A 21,868-nucleotide genomic window follows, 5' to 3' on the forward strand; every position below is an offset into this window, starting at 1 on the left:
GAGCATCTTAAACTTCGAAGGGACTGGGTGGGACAGGTGAGTTTCTCTGCCTATTCTTCCTGAAGGAGAGGAGTGGCGATCTTGATCCACAAAAAACTTCCCTTTACTGTTCATAAGGAGATTAAGGACCCCGAGGGCAGATATTTATTTTTGATTGGAGAACTGTGGGGATGTCCTTTAGTGCTGGGTACTATTTATGCCCCGAACATTTACTCTCATGAATTTTTTTCTACTTTGGTGGGAATCTTAGCGCCTTATTCCTCTCATCAAGTGATTCTAGGGGGCGATTTTAATGTGGTGGCGGAGCCCCTTATGGATCGCAAACCTGCTAAATCTGCTACTAAGGGCCACTATGATAGGGGTATTCCCTTCCTACTTCGGGAACTGGGATTGTTGGATGCTTGGCGGACCCTGAATCCGGATGATAGTGATTTTTCTTTTTTCTCCCACCCTCACAATGTGTATACTAGAATTGATTATATACTCGTTTCTGCTGGACTATTTCCGAAGCTGTCTAAGGCTGTTATGGCTGCTCCACTGGTATCGGATCATGCACTTCTAGGAACTACTTTTCAGTTTTCCTCTGCCTCTCCTGGTAGGATTTGGCGGATGTCTCCTCATTTGTATTCTGACCCCAACTTCAAACCCTACTTAGAGCGTAAATGGGAGGAATTCCTCGCCACTAATGGTGCAGGAGATGTCAGCTCGGTTGTGTATTGGGAGGCCGCTAAGGCCGTTATGAGAGGCCACGTGCTTGCTTACTCCGCGGCTGTTAAGAAAAAGAGAGATGAGGACTTATTGAAATTGACTGCTGAGTTGCAAGGTCTACGGCGCTCTCATATCTTGAGTCTCACACGGGAGCTGAAGGACCGACTCCAAGTTGTTAAACATCAAATAAATGACATTCTATCTCAAAGGGCTTCCCGCAGTATTTACTTTTACAAATATAAACTGCATGCTTGGGGCAACAAAACTGGTAAGTTACTTGCAAACCTGATCCGGCCCCCTCGAACTCGTCATGTTATCACACAAATAAAGGATCGGGCGGGACAATTGCATACTCAGCAGCAGGAGATCACGAACCAATTTCTGCAGTTTTACCAACAGCTTTACGCTGAGCAGCCTCCTGATGATCAGGCACGGGATGCCTTCTTTTCTGACTTGCACATACCTAGCATTTCTGAATCTCAAAATCTTCTTCTTAATCGGCCGATCAGTGGAGAGGAATTGCAAACTGCTATTCGACGTCTTAAATTAGCCAAAACTCCGGGCCCGGACGGTTTTGGACCGGAGTTCTATAAGCTCTTACCACCCTCCGCTTTATGCACCCTCCAGGACTATTTTATGGGCCTTCGCTCGGATACCCCTCCGGGAAACACGCATAACACCGCTCATGTGATTATTTTGCCGAAGCCGGGGAGACCTATGGACCAGTTGGGCTCCTATCGGCCGATTTCGCTTCTGAGTGCTTTTCCTATTTCTTGAGGTCACCAATGAGTTCAGGCTATGTGACCATCTTTTTGTGCTGACAAATCCAGCTAGATGCGGTGCACTGGCTTCCAAGGCTACGATTGCAAATGGATTTTTAGGGTATTTTGTCAGCATATATTGTTTCTGGGAAACAGTCTCTTGTTTCCATAAATGCATTAGACTAGAAACGTGACTTCATTGTGGGCAGAAGCTTGGGTGGTCTCCCCCAAGGAGGATTTATAGGGCAGTGACTTGGTCCACTCTACATACATTTACCAAGTTGTACAGAATGGATGTAGTGGCAATGGAGGACTCTACCTTTGGGTCTTTGGTATTACGAGCTGACGCAATGGTCTCACCCTAGAATTCTGGGAGTGCTTTTGTACGACCCGTCCATCTAGAATGACACACCTATTGCACTAGAAAAAGAGATTAGGTTCTTATCTTGCTAATATCTTTTCTAGTAGTTAGGTGTGTCATTATGGATCCCCTCTCTGTCATTTATTTTCTGCACCAGTCTACTGTGCTTGGTCACTTTAGTTTATTATTTGAGCTCCATAAATGTTTTTGTTTGGCATGATTGTTGTGCTGTTTTCATTGTTCAATGTTAACATATGTGTTATAATTTCAGAGCAGAGCAAACTTGAACTTTGCAGTTTTCTCATACCTCTCCTTCACATCTGTTTCTAGAAGGGGCTATTGCCTGCTTTGGAACTAACTGTAGGGGACAGCAAAGCTCTCTGGGAAGTAGGAGGGATTCAAAAACCGGAGTGGATTCCTTCCTCATGGCTCATGGACATTGTGATTTAACCTGTCCGTCCAGAATGACACACCTATCTACTAGAAAAGATATTAGAAAGGTAAATATAGAAACATAGAATATGACGGCAGAAAAGGGCCGGCGGCCCAACAAGTCTGCCCAATCAAGATCCCTCCCACCCTCGAGAAACTATCCTCTGTTATACCTCTATAGCGACCCCATCTGCTTGTCCCATCGTCTCTTGAAGTCTAGCATATTACTGGCCTCGACCACCTGACGTGGAAGACCATTCCATCTATCAATCACCCTTTCGGTAAAGAAGTACTTCCTGGTGTCCTCATGAAATCTTCCTCCCCTAAGTTTCAACGGATGTCCTCTTGTCACCGTGGGACCCGTAAGAGTAAAGATTTCCTCCTCCTCCTCAATGCGGCCCGTTATGTATTTGAAGGTTTCTATCATGTCCCCCCTAATCTTTTTTTACATATAGTAAAGGTGTTCCCAGGAGATAGGATTGAAGTAAAGAGCATGCTTCTGTTTTTCCAAATGCATGTGCATCAATTTTGTATATAAAAAAAAGAATATTCCTATGGAAGAGGTACAAGTGTCTGTGGACTCTTTTCCTTCTGAAATTTTGAAAGTAAAAGTAGACATCTATTTTTACTTTGACAGTTGGTGTAAAGTCTCTTTTGTTCAAAAATAAATTCCTGCAGGCTTTGTACCCTAGTAATAAAATTACCATCTATAAAATTCACTTCTCTCAGATCCTAATGTAAAAGTTTACAACTAATAGTATTAATTACTTTTCTGATTTTTACTTTTTTTTTGTAGTGAGACATATCGCCTGTATACTGATGTGTGCATGTGAAAGTACTAATCCTACAGAGGCAAATGTCCGAAGGCAGATTTTGGTAAGGAGAATACGAAGCAGAGGATGCAAGAGGAATAAGATGTAGATGGAGAGGCAGAATTAATATTTCTTCAGCATCTCTCCAGATTGGCACAGTTCACTAATGACCAGCAGGTGGAGACTGAGACATAAACTTTTGGCTGTAGTACAAATGGGCTGTGCAGTCCCGAAATACACTCAGTCTGCTCTCAGTCTCCACCAGGTGGTGGGAAGCTGTTGCAGTGTTCCCTGTTTATTGTAGGGCTGTTGGAAGTGGTTTAGTGGCAGTTTGGGGGGACCATTTTGGGGTCTGTCCGACCTCGGGAGTATCACACTTGATGGGTCGAGACCCTCCCCCCATTTTCTCCACTTCCCCCAAATTTTTTTCTGTAGAGGTGCCTTAGCTGTATGCCTTGCCACTGATACCAGCAAGGCATATGGCTTAGAGAGCCAATGGAGTCTGTTAAAAAAAAAAATAATCCTGAGGCAGTGCCAGTCTGAAGGGAAGCCCTCCATTATCTGTAATTGATTTTTATTGCTAACTGGCACTTTTCTTTTAGCTGACTCGGGTATTGCGCAATGAGCACTTTTAAAAGGGAAAAAATGCTCATTTTGCTCCAGATGCGAGGTTGATACGGCCGGCCTGCACTTGCTGTGTGCCGGCCGCCGCAAGGGGGAGTCCTCTTTGGCTTTGGGTGCCAGCATCCATGGATTTCCTTCGCGAGTGCCTTGCATGCTGGCAGCAGGCAGTGGGGAAGCCTGAGCTTCCATCGCTGCCCACACAGGGATTCTCCCAGCTGCCGACGGTCAGGGAAATAAGGTGTCCCTAACCATCGATAGTGCTAGGGATTCCCTTACCGCTGCTTGCTAGCTTGCGGTTCCTGTTTGCTGCTTTAGGCCTCAGGGGAGTTTTATTGGAGATTTTTGCACCAGTTTTGGTGGGAAACTCCTCCATCTTGTCTGCAACATCAGGTGACCTTCCCCCTGTATTGGAGAGACAGGGCAGGTTTTTGCTGGGTCTCCTACTTTGGCAGTGAGTCCCATTGTGCCGCCAGTGGTTTTTTCCCCCTGATTTTGTATTAGTCTTCTGCAAGGCTTATCTTCATGCAGCTGGGAGTTCTGCTTCTGGCATGGGGGTCTCGGGTTTTTTGTGGGGTTTTTCTCCCTTTGCGTCCACCCTCTGTGCCGGTTTCGACCCTGTTCTCCCCCTCCCCCCCAGTTTCGTCCAAGCGGCCAAGGGTCTCTTGGGACGATGATTTTTTTGTTTGGGGAGCTGTTTTCGCTTGAGGAGGACTTGGATCCATTGATGGACCTCCAGGATTCTCTCTGGAAGACGGATGCTGCTGGCAGAGGTTCTTCATACACATCTCCCGAGATGATGTTGGTCAAATTGGGTAAATCCTTGAAGAAGATGAAATATCTTGACCCATTCACACCCAGTTCTTGACGTCATCTTCCACCGACACGGGACTCTGGTTTCTGGGAAGATTCTGAAGAGCCTTTTCTGACTGATGATGAGGCCTCTTCTAATGAAGACTCTCAAGTTCCTTCTTCTCAAGAACCTACTCAAAAAACAGATAAGGCTTCTTTTTCCAAACTAAGTGGAGGGAAATGTCAGATTCTTTCTATACCTCTGGAGGCTGACTCAAAGAAATCTAAAGCTTTTTTGGATGCATTAGATTATGAGCAGCCACCTAAGGAGTTTCTTAAGCTCCCTCTCCATGATATTCTACAGGAGACTTTTTATAAAAATCTTGAAACTCCTTTGACCATACCTGGGGTTCCTTGTAAGCTTGATTCAATTCTGGGTTTTGACAAGTCTCAGCTCCCTCATGAATCTCTCCTGGTGGAGTCCAAACTTAAAAAATCTGTAGGGGCCAGTGTTTACGCTTCTGTTCCAGAGAGGGAAAGACCATGGACCATTTTGGCAAGTGTTTATATCAAAATGCCATGCTTGCCAACCGGTCCAGAAATTATGCTTTCCATTTTTCTTTTTATCTTAAACACTTAGTCAAACACGTGTCTACACTACAGAAATATTTACCTGAGCGTAACGTACCTCTTTTCCAACAGTACATTTCTAGTTTGCTGCAGCTGCTAAAATTTTTAGTATGCTCTATTTATGACAATTTTGAGCTCACTTCTTGAGCTGCAGCTATGTCTGTGGCTATGCGGTACTTAGCCTGGCTTAGAGTGTCGGAGCTGGATGTCAACCACCAGGATCGTCTGGCCAATACTTCTTGTTTGGGTGATGAACTTTTTGGAGATTCCTTAGATTCTACCACCCAAAAGTTATCATCTCATGAAACCAGGTGATGAAAAACAAGAAAAAACTCTCCCTAATCGTCCTTTCAAACCACAGTCTTCATATCAGTGTCGTTTTGCTGCTAAGCCTCTGCAGCCCCCTCAATCTCAACCTCGCAGACAAAGGCAACAGTAGCAACAGTCACGTCAACAACAGGCTGCACCACCTAAGTCTACACAGCCTTTTTGACCTGTTTCTCCGGAGCATAGCCAGTCTCACCACTTCTCAACCTTTACCTCAGCCCATTGGAGATCGTCTTCAGTTCTTCATCAGTTGTTGGGAATTCATAACATTGGATCTTTGGGTCCTCAACATCATTTGTCAGGGTAACTCTCTAAATTTCCAGACTCTTCCACCAGACAACCCTCCAAGAGAGTCTGCTTTGGATCCTGCTCAGTCTTCCCTTCTTCTGCAGGAGGTGCAATCCCTTCTGCTGAATGCCATCGAGGAAGTTCCCCTTGATGAGCAGACCCGTGGAATCTACTCCCGTTACTTCTTGGTCCCCAAGAAAACCGGGGGCCTCAGACCCATCCTGGATCTCAGAGCCCTCAACAAATTTCTTGTCAAGGAGAAATTCAGGATGCTATCCCTTGCCCTGCTATATCCTCTCCTCAATCAGAACGATTGGCTATGCTCCCTAGATCTCAAGGAAGCCTACACACATTTACCAATTCATCCGGCTTTGAGGTCAAATCAATCGATGTTATTACCAATACAAGGTGCTTCCCTTTGGTCTGGCATCTTCTCCCAGAGTATTTATGAAGTGCCTGATTTTAATGGCCGCATCTCTCTGATCACTTGGCCTTTAAGTCTTTCCTTACCTGGACGACTGGTTGATCAAGGCTGTTTCATCTCAGGAACATCTCAGACCATTTATTTTCTTCAGATTCAGGGATTCGAAATCAATTTCCCCAAATCACATCTCATTCCGACTCAACGTCTTCAATTCATTGGGGCAATCCTAGATACCACCCTCATGAGAGCGTTTCTTCCTCCAGATCGCCTTCAGACTCATCCGTCTGTGTCAGCAGTTACTTCCTCGTCAAACCATCTCTGCCAGACACATGATGGTTCTCCTGGGCCACATGACTTCAACTGTTCATGTCACACCATTGGCAAGGCTATATCTTCGCACTCCTCAGTGGACTCTTGCTTCCCAGTGGTCTCAGGCGACGGATCGTCTTTCATAACACATATCTGTGACATCATCTCTTCTGCAGTCGCTTCAATGGTGGATAGAAACATAGAAACATAGAAAGTGACGGCAGAAAAGGGCCAAGGCCCATCGAGTCTGCCCACTCCATTGACCCACCCCCCTAGTTAATCGCTCTCTGATGACCTTTTCCCTCGTAGAGATCCGACATGAGCATCCCAACTGTTCTTAAAAACTGGCATGCTGCTGGCCTCAATCACCTGTACTGGGAGCTTATTCCAGCTGTCCACCACTCTTTCAGTGAAGAAGTGTTTCCTGGTGTCGCCATGAAACTTCCCGCCCTTTATTTTCAGCGGGTGTCCTCTTGTGGCCGAGGGTCCCCTAAGAAGGAAAACATCATCTTCTACCTTGATGCGACTAGTGACATACTTAAAAGTCTCAATAATGTCCCCTCTCTCCCTATGTTCTTCGAGAGAGTATAGCCGCAATTCGTTCAGCCTTTCTTCGTATGATAGATCTTTGAGCCCCGAGACCATCTTGGTGGCCATTCGCTGTACCGACTCGATTCTCAGCACATCTTTGCGGTAATGTGGCCTCCAGAATTGTACGCAGTACTCCAGATGAGGCCTCACCATGGTTCTGTACAAAGGCATTAGGACGTCGGGCTTCCGACTAACAAAACTTCTCCGGATACAACCCAGCATTTGCCTAGCCCTAGATGAAGCCTTCTCCACTTATTTGGCCGTTTTCATGTCTTCGCTGTTGATCACCCCCAAATCCCGTTCTGCGGCAGTCCTTGCTAAGGTTTCTCCATTCAATGTGTACGTTCTGCACGGATTATTGTTGCCAAGGTGCAACAATTAGATGATCTCATCTAAACTTTCCAGAGGTCTCCTTTTTCACTTGCCCCCTCATCACAAGATCATCACGACAGACGCCTCTCCTTATGCCTGGGGGGCAAATATGGACAATCTCCAGACACAGGGTCTTTGGACCGCCAGAGAGTGGACATTTCATATCAATTTCCTAGAACTCAGAGGATGTTCTATGCCATCAAAGCTTTTCAACATCTCCTCTGCCCTCAAGTCCTCCTCCTTTGCATGGACAATCAAGTAGCAATGTACTACATAAACAAGCAAGGAGGCACGGGCTCTCTCCTGTTGTGTCAGGAGGCCCAGAAAATCTAGACTTGGGCAACAGTTCGCAATCTATTCTTAAAGGCTGTCTACATTCAAGGGGAGAAGAATTCGCTAGCAGACAGCCTCAGCAGGATTCTTCAGCCTCACGAATGGACTCTCGACTCCATAACTCTCCAATCCATCTTTGCTCAGTGGGGCACTCCACAGGTAGACTTATTTGCAGCTCCTCACAATCACCAGTTGCCCCAATTTTGCTCCAGACTTTACTCTCCTCTTTGTCTGGCAGCAGATGCTTTTCTTCTGGATTGGACGGGCCTATTTCTATATGTATTCCCTCCACTGCCTCTCATGTTGAGAACTCTGATCAAGCTCAAGAGAGAATCAGCCACTATGATTCTCATTGCTCCACGGTGGCCCAGGCCACATTGGTTCTCCCTTCTTCTTCAACTCATTTCCAGGAAGCCCATACTTTTTCCAGTATTTCCTACTCTGCTCACTCAGAATCAAGAATCGCTTCAGGTAATATTATTTTCTGATTCTAGATCCTCTGTGTTCATCCCATGCTTCTTTGAACTCAGTCACAGCTTTACTCTCCACCACCTCTCTCGGGAGCGCATTCCAGGCATTCACCACCCTCTCCGTAAAGTAGAATTTCCTAACATTGCCTTTGAATCTACCACTCCTCAACCTCAAATTATGTCCTCTGGGTTTGCCAGTTTCCTTTTTCTGGAAAATATTTTGTTCTACATTATAATACCCTTCAAGTATTTGAACATCTGAATCATATCTTCTCGGTCCCTCCTTTCCTCTAGGGTATACATATTCAGGGCTTCCTCTCCTTTTGAAGTCTTCTTTTGAACCAATGTCCTCGGCGTATCTGAAATACCTCACTTGGACAGTGATTTTTTCTCATCTCTCTTACCTCTGTTCGAAGAATGAGTGAACTTCAAGCACTGGTGGCAGATCCACGGCTCACAGTGTTTCATCATGACAAAGTAGTGCTTCACATCCATAACATAACATAACATAACATTGTGCTTATTAACCGTGGTACCAAAAAGTTCTATGCGGTTTACAAAAGGTTATAACAGTAAACATGATCCATGGAACAGAGTGAGTTAAGTAGTCACATATTTAGGGAAAATATAGGTTTTCAACTGTTTTCTAAAGTGTTTATAGGAATCAGCTTAGTAAGCAACAGTGATCGAAATTCTTTTTCATGAAAAGCTGCCTGTGATTCTAAAGAGTGATTAAGAAATGTCTTGCTTTTATAGCCCTTTGCAGAAGGAAAATTAAACAAAGCATGAGTTTTTCTGCTGTACTTATGCGTAGTTATGGAGAAACTATTGACCAGGTAGGTAGGGGCTGCGCCATATAAAACCTTGTAACAGAAACAGCCCATCTTAAACAACACCCGGACCATCTGCAGTTCCTTCCAGAAGTAGTCACGGAATTCATCTAAATTGATCTACTGTACTTCCAGTGTTCTTTCCTAAGACTCATTCTCATTCTGGAGAAATGGCTCTTTATACTCTCGTTTCCAAAGAGCCTGAGCTTCCTTCTTACAGAGAATTCAGCCACATAGAGCATCTCCTCAACTTTTTGTCTCCTTTGATCCTAATAAGTTGGGGCGTCCTGTATCTAGGAGAACTATATCTACAGGGTTAGAGGTTTGTATCGTTTTCTCTTATGCTCAGGCTGGGCTGCAACCGGGAGTTGTGTCAAAGTTCACAAGATCTGAGCTATGGCAGTTTCTCTTGCTTTCCTACACTCAGCTCCTATTGATGAAATATGTAAAGCTGCTATTTGGTCCTCAGTTCATACATTCACATCTCACTACTGTCTGAAATTCACTTTGGTCAAGCAGTATTGTAAAATTTATTGTCCTTAATGGCCAACACTCCCTCCATTCCATTGTAGTAAGCTAGGGAGTCCCACATGTGAGAATATGCTGCCTGCTTGTCCTGGGATAAAGCACAGTTACTTACTGTAACAAGTGTTATCCAGAAACAGCAGACAGATATTCTCACAACACTCCCAACCCGGTTAGCTTCTTAGCTTGCTTACAGAACTGACAAGTCGGGCGGGAAGGCACTCGTGAACTTCAATACAAACAAAATAAAAAGTATGGATCTGAGAAAATGTTTTCAAGCCAACAGAAAAGATTGATTCAATCAAAATGCATTAACTCTTTGACTCAACTCTGTGCTGTACAGTACTTTTACTTACAGGTTTATATGTTTATGTTCTGACCGTTCTGAGCTACTGGGAGAACGGGATATAAATCTAAATAAATAAATAAAATAAAATAAATAAATGTATTTTGACTCCTGAGGCAAGTGAGTTTCTACCGAAACACGACACTGTGTTGAGTCAAAGAGTTAATACATTTTGATTGAATCAATTTTTTCTGTTGGTTGGAAAACATTTTGGCAGACCCTGTGACAAACCCATTGCCAGCCCTGGCTTTGTCTCGGGGAAGAGCAGAAATAAAACATGGTCCCTGATAAGAAGAGCTGACCAGGTTAGCAGCACAGATATAGAAGTGGCTGACTACCCCTCTGATAGTAAGGCAGAGCAAGACCCATATGAGACTAGTGTCACTAGGCAGGATGTCTCTTGTCAGAGTAAAACTGGTGCTAAACCAGCTAAGGTTCCAGTTGTTAAAAGGGAGCTTGTTCCCTTTAAGGAGAGGTCAGTGCAGGGAGCCCAAGTTGAGCCATGCTTTGCTCTCAGGGGAGCTACACCCCATTTCCCTTCCTAGAAGAGGGTGGGGCTATGAATTACTTAAGGAGAAAGCTTTGAAGCAGCAAGTCAGTCAGGACATCAGGTAGGAACCTGAGGGGAAGAACTTCCCTCAGGAACCATGGAATGGGCAAGATTTTGAAAAGGTTGAAGAGGAACAGATGTTGGGACCAGCCACAGAGCGCTCAGAGTTTGGAGAGCCTATGGACACAGGTGAACTTTCAGTACAACTGCCACTGCTACAGGACTGCGTGGAAGTTGAGTCCTGAACCAGGAACAGAAAGAAACAAGTAAGCACTGTGGGAGGGGTTTTTTTCTCTTGAAAGGAAAAAAACTGCTTTCCTTCTGAGGAAAAGAAGGAGGCATGCTTGGTTGCATTGGATTTTCTTCTGCTGGGACTTCGCTTTCTCTTTTCCTGAGGCTGGTTATATCCTAATGAAATCAAATGTTTGCACTGTTATCTAATGAACAACATTTGCCATTATTTACCTGCCTCTATTATCTTATTAAGCACTGCTGGAGCTAACATTACAGAGGCTTTTGAAACCTGAGTTGTAGAGGGTTTGAAAGTTGGTGCAGTTTATGTATGCCTGAACTGTTATAAAAAACATTATATTTTTCTACTGCTAGTTAAAAGCTGTTCAAACCCTGTAGCACAGGTAATTTGCAGTGCAGGACTTTTTAGACTAAAGCTTGGAAGTTTGACTGCTTGTTATTTTTCCTTTTCTTGGTTTAAGTTTATAAGTTTGCTTACCTGAATGGGGATGGGAGAAACCTTTGCACTACTTTGGCCTCCATTTGTTCTTCCTTTCCTAATGTTGTTTACCATAAATGTTTTCTTTAGCCTTCTCAAAATTGTATTTCTTTCTCTTCTCCTTCCCCTTTGTACCCCATGTTTGTCTTAAGTGTTTTGTTTTCGTTTTTTTTACATGAAATTGTCAGTCTCCCCCTATTAACTTATGTTATTATTATACTATGTACATCGCTTAGAATGTTGAATAAGCGATTAATCAAATATTGAATAAACTTGGAAACTTGCACTGAAAGATAGATAGATGCTACACAATGCAGGATCAAATCAACATAACTACCAAAAAAGCATTTTTCACCATGCGCAACCTAAGAAAAATAAGAAAATTCTTCGACAAAGAGCATTACAGGATCATAGTCCAATCCCTTGTCTTGGGACTATTGGACTACTGCAATATCCTCTACCTACCATGCCCCACAAACCTGATAAAACAACTACAGACCATTCAAAACGCTGCCCTCAGACTGATCTACTCACTCGGAAAATTTGACCATATTACCAATGCCTACCTAGACTCCCACTGGCTACCAATAAGAGCCCGAGTTCAATTTAAATTCTACTGCCTACTATTCAAAGCAATAAACGGAACTGCACCTATCTACCTAAACAACCGCCTAATCCAAAACCTCACATCCAGACTACGGAGAACCCAGACCCCATTCTCCTACCCACCACTCAAGGAAACTCAGCGCAAGAAGATGTATGACGCCCTCCTAGCGACGCAGGCAGCGAAACTTGACCCCACTATCTCCAACCTGCTGACAGCAACAAGAGACTTTAAATCATTTCAAAAAGATCTCAAAACTCGGCTATTCAAAAAAATCTTTAGAGTCCTCTTAACTCTTTATCTTTAGAGCTCTCCCTCCCTTCCCCGCAACCTCTCCGATGTCTTCCTCCCCTCTTACTATCTTTCCCAATTACCCCTCAAAGCCTCTAGTATGCATCCAACCCATTTTGTAATCTCCTGGCAATGTCCAGCCATCTTCTTATGTAATCCGCTTTGAACTGCAAGGTACAGATGGAATAGAAGTCACTAATGTAATGTAATGTAATGAAAAAACTTTAACCTGGTTCCCTGGTGAAGAGAACTTTCTCCAAGGAGCTGCAAAGCCCAGGGAGATTAAAAGGTTGTTGTGCATTACCCTTATTTTGTTACCAAAATGGAGTGTTGACCTTTTGGGGTTTTGACAGTTTATTTTCATGCTTTATTAAAAGTGATTACCTTGAACATTGACCAGCTAAAGGTTCAAATAAAATTCAAACCTTTTGATTGAACATTGTCTCCTGGGAGTCCTATTTCATCTGCACTACATAGCATTTGCTGAGTATACCAGGCGGCTGCCTGTTTTGTAACTCCTAAAGGGCCTCTCCATTTTTCCAGGGGGAGCCACGCTAAGCTTGAGAAGGTCATTGTTAGCACCGCCTTCAGACCCAGGCAGGGGCCTAGTAGGAGACAACCCCTACTTTTTGTTTTGTTTGTTTTCAGTTCCCCGAGTAGCCATACCTGAGGATCTGACCACTCCGGAAGCACCATGGATTCTAGATTGGGACAGAATGGTACACATCATGGCCAAAGTTCCCTCTAAGCTGAGCGCATTAGCGATCGCTCACTATTTTCATTGGCGTCGCTCATAATTTTTCTCGTGTCACTCACTAAAATACTGCAGTGGGAAACTGAGGACTGCATAGTAAGATCCCCGACGCACTGCTGATGCAGGTGGGGATCGTGAGAGGAGCTGCTGCCACGTCTTCAGTGGCGTACCAAGGGGGGGACGGTCTGCCCCGGGTGCAGCCTTAGGGGGGGTGCACAGCCGGCCAGGTCCGGATCAGGCCGGCTGTGCACCCCCCTAAGGCTGCCATCGGAGAGGAAGTTCGGGCCAGCCAATCGCTGCCTGGCTGGGCGGAACTTCCTCTCCGACCGTAGAATTGACGTCGGGGGAATGCTGGTCGGCCCGATGTTGGGAAGCAGAAAGAGCTTGGGGCAGCCACGGCGGTGCTTTGGGGCCTGTTTCCCCCGATGGTGGCAGCAGTGTCTTTGTGGAGGGTAGGGAGAAAGAAAGAAAGAAAGGGGGCAGGCAGAGAGACAGAAGGGAAACAGAAAAAAAGAAAGGGAGCATCAAGAGAGAAAAAAGAAAGAAAGGGCAGGGAGAGAGGAAGAAAAAGTTAGGGGAGGGAATGAGGTCTGGAGGAGAGGAAGCATACAGGCTGAAAGAAGGGAAGAAAGATTGGATGCACAGTCAGAAGATGAAAGTGCAACCAGAGACTCATGAAATCACCAGACAAGGTAGGAAAAATGATTTTATTTTAAATTTAGTGATCAAAATGTGTCTGAATTTATATATGCTGTCTATATTTTGCACTATGGCCCCCTTTTACTAAACCGCAATAGTGTTTTTTAGTGCAGGGAGCCTACGAGCATCGAGAGCAGCGCTGGGCATTTAGCGCAGTTCCCTGCGCTAAAAACTGCTATTGTGGTTTAATAAAAAGAAAGGGGGATATATTTGTTTATTTTTGTATGGTTGTTACTGAGGTGACAATGCATAGAGTCATCTGCCTTGAACTCTTTGAAAAAAACCCAGAATAGGAATGATAATTAACATTTTCTCAGCGTATAGTGTGCTTTGTGTTTTTTAATTTTATTGTTGGTAGATCATTTTGACTTGGTCATTTTAAAGTAGCTCGCAAGCCCAAAAAGTTTGGGCACCCCTGAGCTAGAGCGTTGAAGCTGTGTATTTCTATTTTATCCCAGGACAAGCAGGCAGATATTCTCACTAGTGGGTGACGTCATCCAACGGAGCCCCGATGCGGACATCTCACAAGCACACTTGCTTGTAGAAACTTTTAGAAGTTTCGAGTTGCCCACACCGCGCATGCGCGAGTGCCTTCCCGCCCGATGCACTTCTTTCTCTTCCGCAGAGCTGAGAAGTTTGCCTTTGAACTCTCTGCGCGAAGTTCCCTTTTTGTGCCTTCTGTGCCCACGGGTTTGGATTCTTTTGCTCATTCCTGTTGGCTCACATTGCGTTTTGTTGTTTTTGGAAAAAAAAAAAATTTCGTTCGAACGTTCGACCGGGCATGTCGCGCGGCCATGGCCCCGTGGCTTCGACCTTGTGGCGGAGCTTTTTCGGCCTATGTCCCGGCCTGTTACCTGTTTTAAAAAGTGTGTCAAATGCCAGCCCGCGATTTCGTTGATGGACCCGCATCGACGCTGTCTTCAGTGTCTCGGGTCTAAACATTTTCCGAAATCGTGCCGGCCTTGCTCCACGCTCACAGCACGTGCGTTTAAGCATCACTGTTTTGTGGGAGTCGCTGTTTGGCATGGAGGCGTCCCCAGGGCGTCCCTCTTCCCAGGGTGCCACACCTTCGACTTCCGATTCTACACCTTCGGCCTCGAGTCTGCTCAAGCCTGCCTCGTTCGTGCCGGCTTCGACCTCGACGCAGGCTGCGGTGCCTTCTGATGTCTCTTCAGGTCAGATAGCGCAGCCCCCTATCCCTCCAGTGGTGCTTAAGGTGCCCAAGGCCTCCAAGTCCAAGCCCCCTGGTGGTTGACTGACCGACTTTCGTGCAGGAGGTCCCATTTCTGATGTGGATCTCTCTTTGCCGGCGTCGTTTCATGCCTTGATGGAGCAGAGGTTTGTCGAGCTCTTTACCAAAATTGGGCCGACGCTTCTCTCCAAGATCCAGCCTGGGCACACGGAAGCCTCCCGTGAGGTTGAGCTGCCTCCGGTGCCTCCTCGGCGCACACTCTCATTGCTGGGAGCAGTCTCGGCGAGTGTCTGGTCTGGCTTCGGGGCATGTCTCGCAGGGAGCAGAGTCTCTGCCCATGCCACCTTTTGAGCCGATACCCTCATTCCATGGCGTGCCTGGTCCGGACCCTTCCTCGGCGATGCCGGGCCTCGAACCTTGGGGAGCGCATCGGGGGACCTCGTCTCAGCCTCTGATGCTTCGATCCACGGCCTCCAGTCCCATCTACTCGGTGGCTGCCTCCTCTGGGCGTCGCTCACCTCGTCGCTCAAGGTCTTCTCGACACAGCTCCGGTCGTCGATTGAGGCACTCCTCGAGGCATTCATCGAGACACGCCTCGCCTCGTCGGAAGCAACCTTTCCGGGAGTTTTCTCCGGAATACTCGCCCCCTCCTCCCATGTCGGAACTTGAAGACTGTGGGGGTTCGTTCTCTCCGTGCCGGTCCTCGACGTCGGCGGACCAGGCCGTCTCATCATCTTCGAGCCCACCTCGTGGCCCGGCTCTGGCGGACCAGTTGTCCTTTTCGTCCTTCCTGAGGCAGATGGCGGTGGATCTGGATATCACCCTGGATTCGAGTTCCAAGTTCTCGAAGGAGTATCTCGAGACAATACATCTTCCTGCCGAGTCTCTGTGCCTGCCTCTGCACAAGCTTCTGGACCAGACTTTCATGCGGTGCTTCGAGACCCCTTACTCCATCCCGGCGGTTCCGGGGAAGTTGGATGCTCGCTACCGCATGGTGCACCATAAGGGCTTCGATGGAGTTCTCACCCCTCCCAGGTTTATGCTTCCACCCCTCCTGGCCGGGAAGGCAAAACCATGGACCGTTTTGGCAGGCGCATCTACCAGAACTCGATGATGGCTTCCCGAGTCCTCAATTACAGCTTTCATTTTGCCACCTCATTCGTACGGACAATCAGGTCGCCATGTATTATGTCAACAAGCAGGGAGGCACGGGATCGGCCTCCCTCTGTCAGGAAGCTCTGAAAGTTTGGGATTGGGCGATTCGCCACAACACCTTCCTCAAAGCTGTCTACATTCAGGGAGCGGACAATGCCTTGGCGGACAACTTGAGTCGTCTTCTGCAGCCTCAAGAGTGGACTCTCCACTCCATGCCCCTTCATCAAATCTTCTCCCTGTGGGGAACGCCTCAGATAGACCTCTTTGCAGCTCCCCACAACTTCAAACTGCCTCAGTTCTGCTCCAGGATCTACACTCCTCATCATCTCGAGGCAGATGCTTTTCTTCTGGACTGGGGGAATCTCTTTCTGTATGCGTTTCCTCCGTTTCCTCTCATTCAAAAGACTCTGGTCAAGCTCAAATCCGACCGGGCCACATGATTCTGATTGCTCCTCGGTGGCCCAGGCAACCTTGGTACTCCCTTCTTCTGCAACTCAGCAGCAGGGAGCCCTTCCTTCTACCAGTGTTTCCATCTCTGCTTACACAGCATCAGGGATCTCTGCTTCATCCCAACCTGCAGTCGCAACACCTGACAGCTTGGTTCCTCTCAGCGTAACTTCCCTTCAATTTTCACCAGCTAAGCGGGATGTTTTGGAAACTTCAAAGAAGCCTGCTACTAGACAATGCTATTCCCAGAAATGGTCTAGATTCTCTACTTGGTGTTTTTCTCATCTCAAGGTACCTCAACATGCCTCCTTGTCAGCTATTTTGGACTACCTTTTGCACCTGTCTCATTCTGGTCTCAAGTCTACATCGATCAGAGTCCATCTTAGTACAATTGCTGCTTTTCACCAGCCTCTTCAGGGGAAACCTCTTTCTGCACATCCTGTGGTTTCCTGATTCATGAAAGGGCTTTTCCATGTCAATCCTCCCCTTAAACCGCCTCCAGTGGTTTGGGACCTCAATGTTGTTCTTTCTCAACTTATGAAGCCTCCATTTGAACCTCTTAACAAGGCTCCTCTGAAATTTCTCACTTGGAAAGTGGTGCTTCTCATTGGCCTCACGTCTGCTCGTCGAGTGAGTGAGCTTCAAGCATTGGTTGTGGATCCGCCCTTTACAGTGTTTCATCATGACAAGGTGGTCCTTCGCACTCATCCCAAATTCCTCCCCAAGGTGGTCTCGGAATTTCATCTGAATCAATCCATTGTTCTTCCTGTGTTTTTTCCAAAGCCTCATTCTCATCCTGGAGAATCAGCTCTTCACACTCTGGACTGTAAGCGTGCTTTGGCTTTCTACTTGGAACGCACCAAGCCTCACAGGACTGCTCCTCAACTTTTCATCTCCTTCGATCTGAACAAGTTGGGACGCCCTATCTCTAAGCGCACCATCTCCAACTGGATGGCAGCTTGTATCTCTTTCTGCTATGCCCAGGCTGGATTACCCCTTCACAGTAAAGTCACAGCCCATAAGGTCAGAGCAATGGCAGCCTCTGTAGCTTTCCTCAGATCGACACCGATTGAGGAGATTTGTAAAGCTGCCACTTGGTCCTCAGTTCATACCTTCTTTGGATACTTTCTCCAGACGGGATGGACAGTTTGGCCAAACAGTGTTGCAAAATGTATTCTCCTAAGTTGCCAACTCTCCCACCATCCCATTTGGGTTAGCTTGGAGGTCACCCACTAGTGAGAATACCTGCCTGCTTGTCCTGGGATAAAGCAATGTTACTTACCGTAACAGTTGTTATCCAGGGACAGCAGGCAGCTATTCTCACGTCCCACCCATCTCCCCTGGGTTGGCTTCTTGGCTAGCTATCTGAACTGAGGAGACACGCCCGGTGCATCGGGCGGGAAGGCACTCGCGCATGCGCGGTGTGGGCAACTCGAAACTTCTAAAAGTTTCTACAAGCAAGTGTGCTTGTGAGATGTCCGCATCGGGGCTCCGTTGGATGACGTCACCCACTAGTGAGAATAGCTGCCTGCTGTCCCTGGATAACAACTGTTACGGTAAGTAACATTGCTTTATCCCCCCTTTTACAAAACTGTGGAGCGTTTTTTAGCGCCAGCCGTGGTGGTAGCAGCTCTGATGCTCAGAATTCTATGAGCGTCAGAGCTGTTACCACCGTGGCTAAAATCCACACTACAGTTTTGTAAAAGGGGGAGGGGTTAGTTTGTGATGACATATTCCATTCTAGGCGAAGGTGTTTTCTGTGTTCTGCGTGTTCGAAAGACATGGCTTTCTGTTAGGATTGACGGTGTAGGATTTATCTGTGCTGGTCTGGCTTGTTTAGTTTTACAATGGGTGTATTGATGTACTGTTCACTGCAATATGTAAGATGCTTCCTTTTCCTAGGTACTCATGTGTGACATGTGGCTTGTTACTAAAAATCATGTTTTTCGTACAGATGGGGGGGAGGGGGGTGCCAAAAATGATGGGTCCCGGTTGTTACATATGCTAGGTAAGCCACTGTATGTAAAGATACCAGAAAGCTGGCGAAGCAAAAACTTTAAGTAAATTGTTATTCTTCTAAGTTTTGAGTATTTAACCCTCCCACAATCTCACAGGCACTCGTCCTCCGCGCCTGCTCATAAATTTGTGGAGTATGTAACTTGTTGCTCATGCATATTTTTTTTTGCACACACCTCATCAATCCTTAGAGGGAACATTGATCATGGCAGGATCCTGGGTAACTTTCACACACATCTGTGATAACATTAGAGGCATTTCAGATTACTTGAATGTTCAATGAATTGTAGGACTTGTGGTTTCTATTGGTGGCTTCATTCCTTGGAGGTGGTTTTGGGGTTATATGGGTGCAATCAATAGCATTCAACACTGATGGAAAGCCTGCCAGATGATAGAATCCTGTGATTATTTGGTGTTGCTATCCCTTACATATTGAAATTTGATGAGCTGGGTGTCTAACTGCAGAAAACTCTGTAAGAACTGAACCAGGAAAGGAATTAGAGAAAGTAGATTGTTTTGTGCCCCATCATATTTTATGGTTCTGGGCAGTGGCGTACCTAGGGTATGTGGCACCCGGGGCCCATCATTTTTTGACACCCCCCCCCATGTAAAAAAATATTTTTTGTAATGACCATGAAATGGTCAGAATAGAAACAGGCAGTGAAAATTTTCTTATATTCCAAACATAACATAACATAAATTATGTCTGAATTGTCATGACATCAGAAGTACATATGGAGTAGTTGCAGGTGATGCTTGGGACAGTTCTGATTGTGTTAGTTCGGTTTTATGTGTTTTTTGAATAGAAGGGTTTTTATATCTTTTTGAAGGTTTTGCAGTATGTGGTCGATGTCAATTGGTTGTAGGGTTGGGGGTCGAGTGTTGCAGCTCGAATGGCTAGGAGGTTGTCGAACAGTTTTTTTCCTTTTGACGTTTTTGGTTGGAGGGTGTGTGAATGGTGCGTGAGTTCTCCTATGTCTGTTTGAAGTGGATTGAATTATTTAGCTGAAGAAATTAGTTACCCCCTCATCCCACACACATTAATTCTCTTCCATTTTTGTTCCCATTATAAAAAACACTGATAAGTCCCCAGAAAAAAAATACATTAAAATAAGAAGTGAAAACAAAGGCCCCTACAGATGAGAACATAACATAAGAATAGCCTAACTGGGTCAGACCAATGGTCCATCATGCCCAGTAGCCCATTCTCATGGTAGCCAATCCAGGACACTAATACCTGGTCAAAACCCAAAGAGTAGCAACATTCCATGCTACCGATCCAGGGCAAGCAGACACTTCCCCCATGTCTTAATAACAGATTATGGACTTTTCCTCCAGGAATTTGTCCAAATCTTTCTTAAAACCAGCTACACTATCTGCTTTTACAATAACTTCTGGCCACTTCATTTTTAAGTTTAGATCTTTCCTTTCAAACAGAGACCTTGCTAGATGTCAAATACAGCACAAGGTAACTTCACATGGACTTAGCTGTGCAGGAAATGTGAATCTCCTCATACACCCACCATATAGTGCAAAAATGTGCAAAGGTCTGTTTTTTTCTTTCGATCACTACATAGCCTAATGCCACACAAGCAGCGCTGTTACAAACATATTCTGTAGGTCAATGCTAAGGATAACAAAGTTTCCTTCCTTGGACCAGAAGGAGATACTGATAAACCACTGGAATAGATCCCAACACAACACCCAAAGACCCACTCAGTGTGTGAATCAATTGAGTGAAGTGGACTAACTGGGGGGTGGAAATGGGCCCGGAGTTTGCTCAGCAGAATTTCCCAGACCACCTCTTCCTCTCAACACATTGACACGCTGCCACCACCACCACTAGAAACACCTCACTGGGTAGGCCAGCTATGCTATAAACTTTATAAAACACATTATTATATTTTCTTATAAAGCACATATTTTAACTGAACTCTCTGACATCCTCAGCCTTTCCATTCACAAAAATAGAAGGAAGAAAAGTTCCCATTTCCTGCTGTTTCATGTCCCCGGCCTATACAATATTTTTTTTCTGCAGACCCTTCAAAAGTCTGACCAAATCCTCGTTTCACTTGCATTATAAAGTACTGAGGATGCCATCTCTCCCCAATCCCAGGTCCTAAAGTCTAAAACAGTAGCGCAAACTAATGCTGCCAGATTCAGGAAAAAAAATTTCGATTCGATTCAGCCTATTGAATTGGTTTTTCAATTCGATTTTCCTGCCCAGTTGGGTGATTTTTTTCAAAACTCCTGGTGGGTTTTATAGCTTTTTCACCCCCTTTGGCTTCTCCTAACCACACTGGCGCTGTGGTGTAAATAAAATAAAGAAACAAAAAGGACTTTTCCTCTCTCTGTTAAATCCTAGCTCACGTTTGCAGTCCAACACCAGCTCTGTCAGGATACACATTTCAAATCTGACATATTATAATCACAAAACAGAAAATAAAATTAATTTTTCTACCTTTTGTTGTCTGGTTATATTTCAAATCTTGTTGGTCCAAGGCTCTGGTTTTCTTCTGATAACTTGCTTGTCAGGGTCTCCATCTTTCTTCTTTCTGCGTGCTAACCATCCATCTGCCAACTCTGTCCTCCCTTTCCATTTCCCTTCCCTCCCCAGGAAGTCTGGTATCTTTCCTTTTTTTCATCTCCCTCCACAGATCCACCTTTTCTTAACTACCCTTTCATCCGGCATCTCTCTCTCCTTCCCCACCACCCCAGAGTCCACCATCTCTTCCTTTCTTTTCCCAATTACCCTCCTATCCAGTATCTCTATCCCTCCTCCACACCATCCCTTGTGTCCAATTTCTCTCCCTTTCAGTTCCTTCCCTCCCTAAATCTCATGGTCCATCATTTCTCTCCCTCTCCTCTATTTTCAGACCCATTATTTCTTCATCCCCCCCCCCAAAGTTTGGCATATGCACCTCTCTTTGAACACCCCCTTCCCTCCGTGTTCTTCTAAACCAGGGTCCCCCCCAAAGGCCTGTCCCCCCTTAAAGGTCTGCCTGTCCTCCCTTGAAGCACCCCCCTTGAAGGCCTGTCCCACCCCCTTGTAGGCCTGTCCCCCCCTTGAAGGCCTGTCCCTCCCCCTTGTAGGCCTGTCCTCCCACCTTGAAGACCTACCTGCCTGTCCCCCCCTTGAAGGCCTGTCCCCCCTTGAAGGTCTGCACCCCCCCCAAAGGCCTGCACCCCCCTGAAGGCCTGTCCCCCCCTTGAAGGCCTGTCCCACCTCCTTATAGGCCTGTCCCCCCCCCTTGTAGGCCTGCCTGCCTGTCCCCCCCTTGAAGGCCTGTCCCCCCCTTGAAGGCCTGCACCCCCCCTGAAGGCCTGTCCCACCCCCTTGTAGGCCTGCTCACCCCCTTGTAGACCTGTCCCCCCTTGTAGACCTGTCCCCCCTTGAAGGCCTGCCTGCCCCCCCTTGAAGGCCTGTCCCTTCCCCTTGAAGGTCTGCACCCCCCCTCCGAAGGCCTGTCCCCCCCCCTTGAAGGCCTGCCTGCCTGT

At 46.2% G+C, this 21,868-nt stretch overlaps 1 protein-coding gene across 1 annotated transcript in view; it reads left to right on the top strand.

Annotated features, from left to right (window-relative positions):
• The window catches only part of TEX11 (testis expressed 11), a 575,855-nt gene that overhangs the window by 76,043 nt on the left and 477,944 nt on the right, over positions 1 to 21,868 (top strand). Inside the window, exon 5 of the mRNA XM_033944972.1 lies at positions 3,059 to 3,138. Within this exon, the coding sequence (XP_033800863.1) occupies positions 3,059 to 3,138 (80 nt within the window). The remainder of the gene's footprint in view (positions 1 to 3,058; positions 3,139 to 21,868) is intronic.

Source organism: Geotrypetes seraphini, chromosome 5, assembly GCF_902459505.1.
Source record: "Geotrypetes seraphini chromosome 5, aGeoSer1.1, whole genome shotgun sequence".
Taxonomy (NCBI): domain Eukaryota; kingdom Metazoa; phylum Chordata; class Amphibia; order Gymnophiona; family Dermophiidae; genus Geotrypetes; species Geotrypetes seraphini.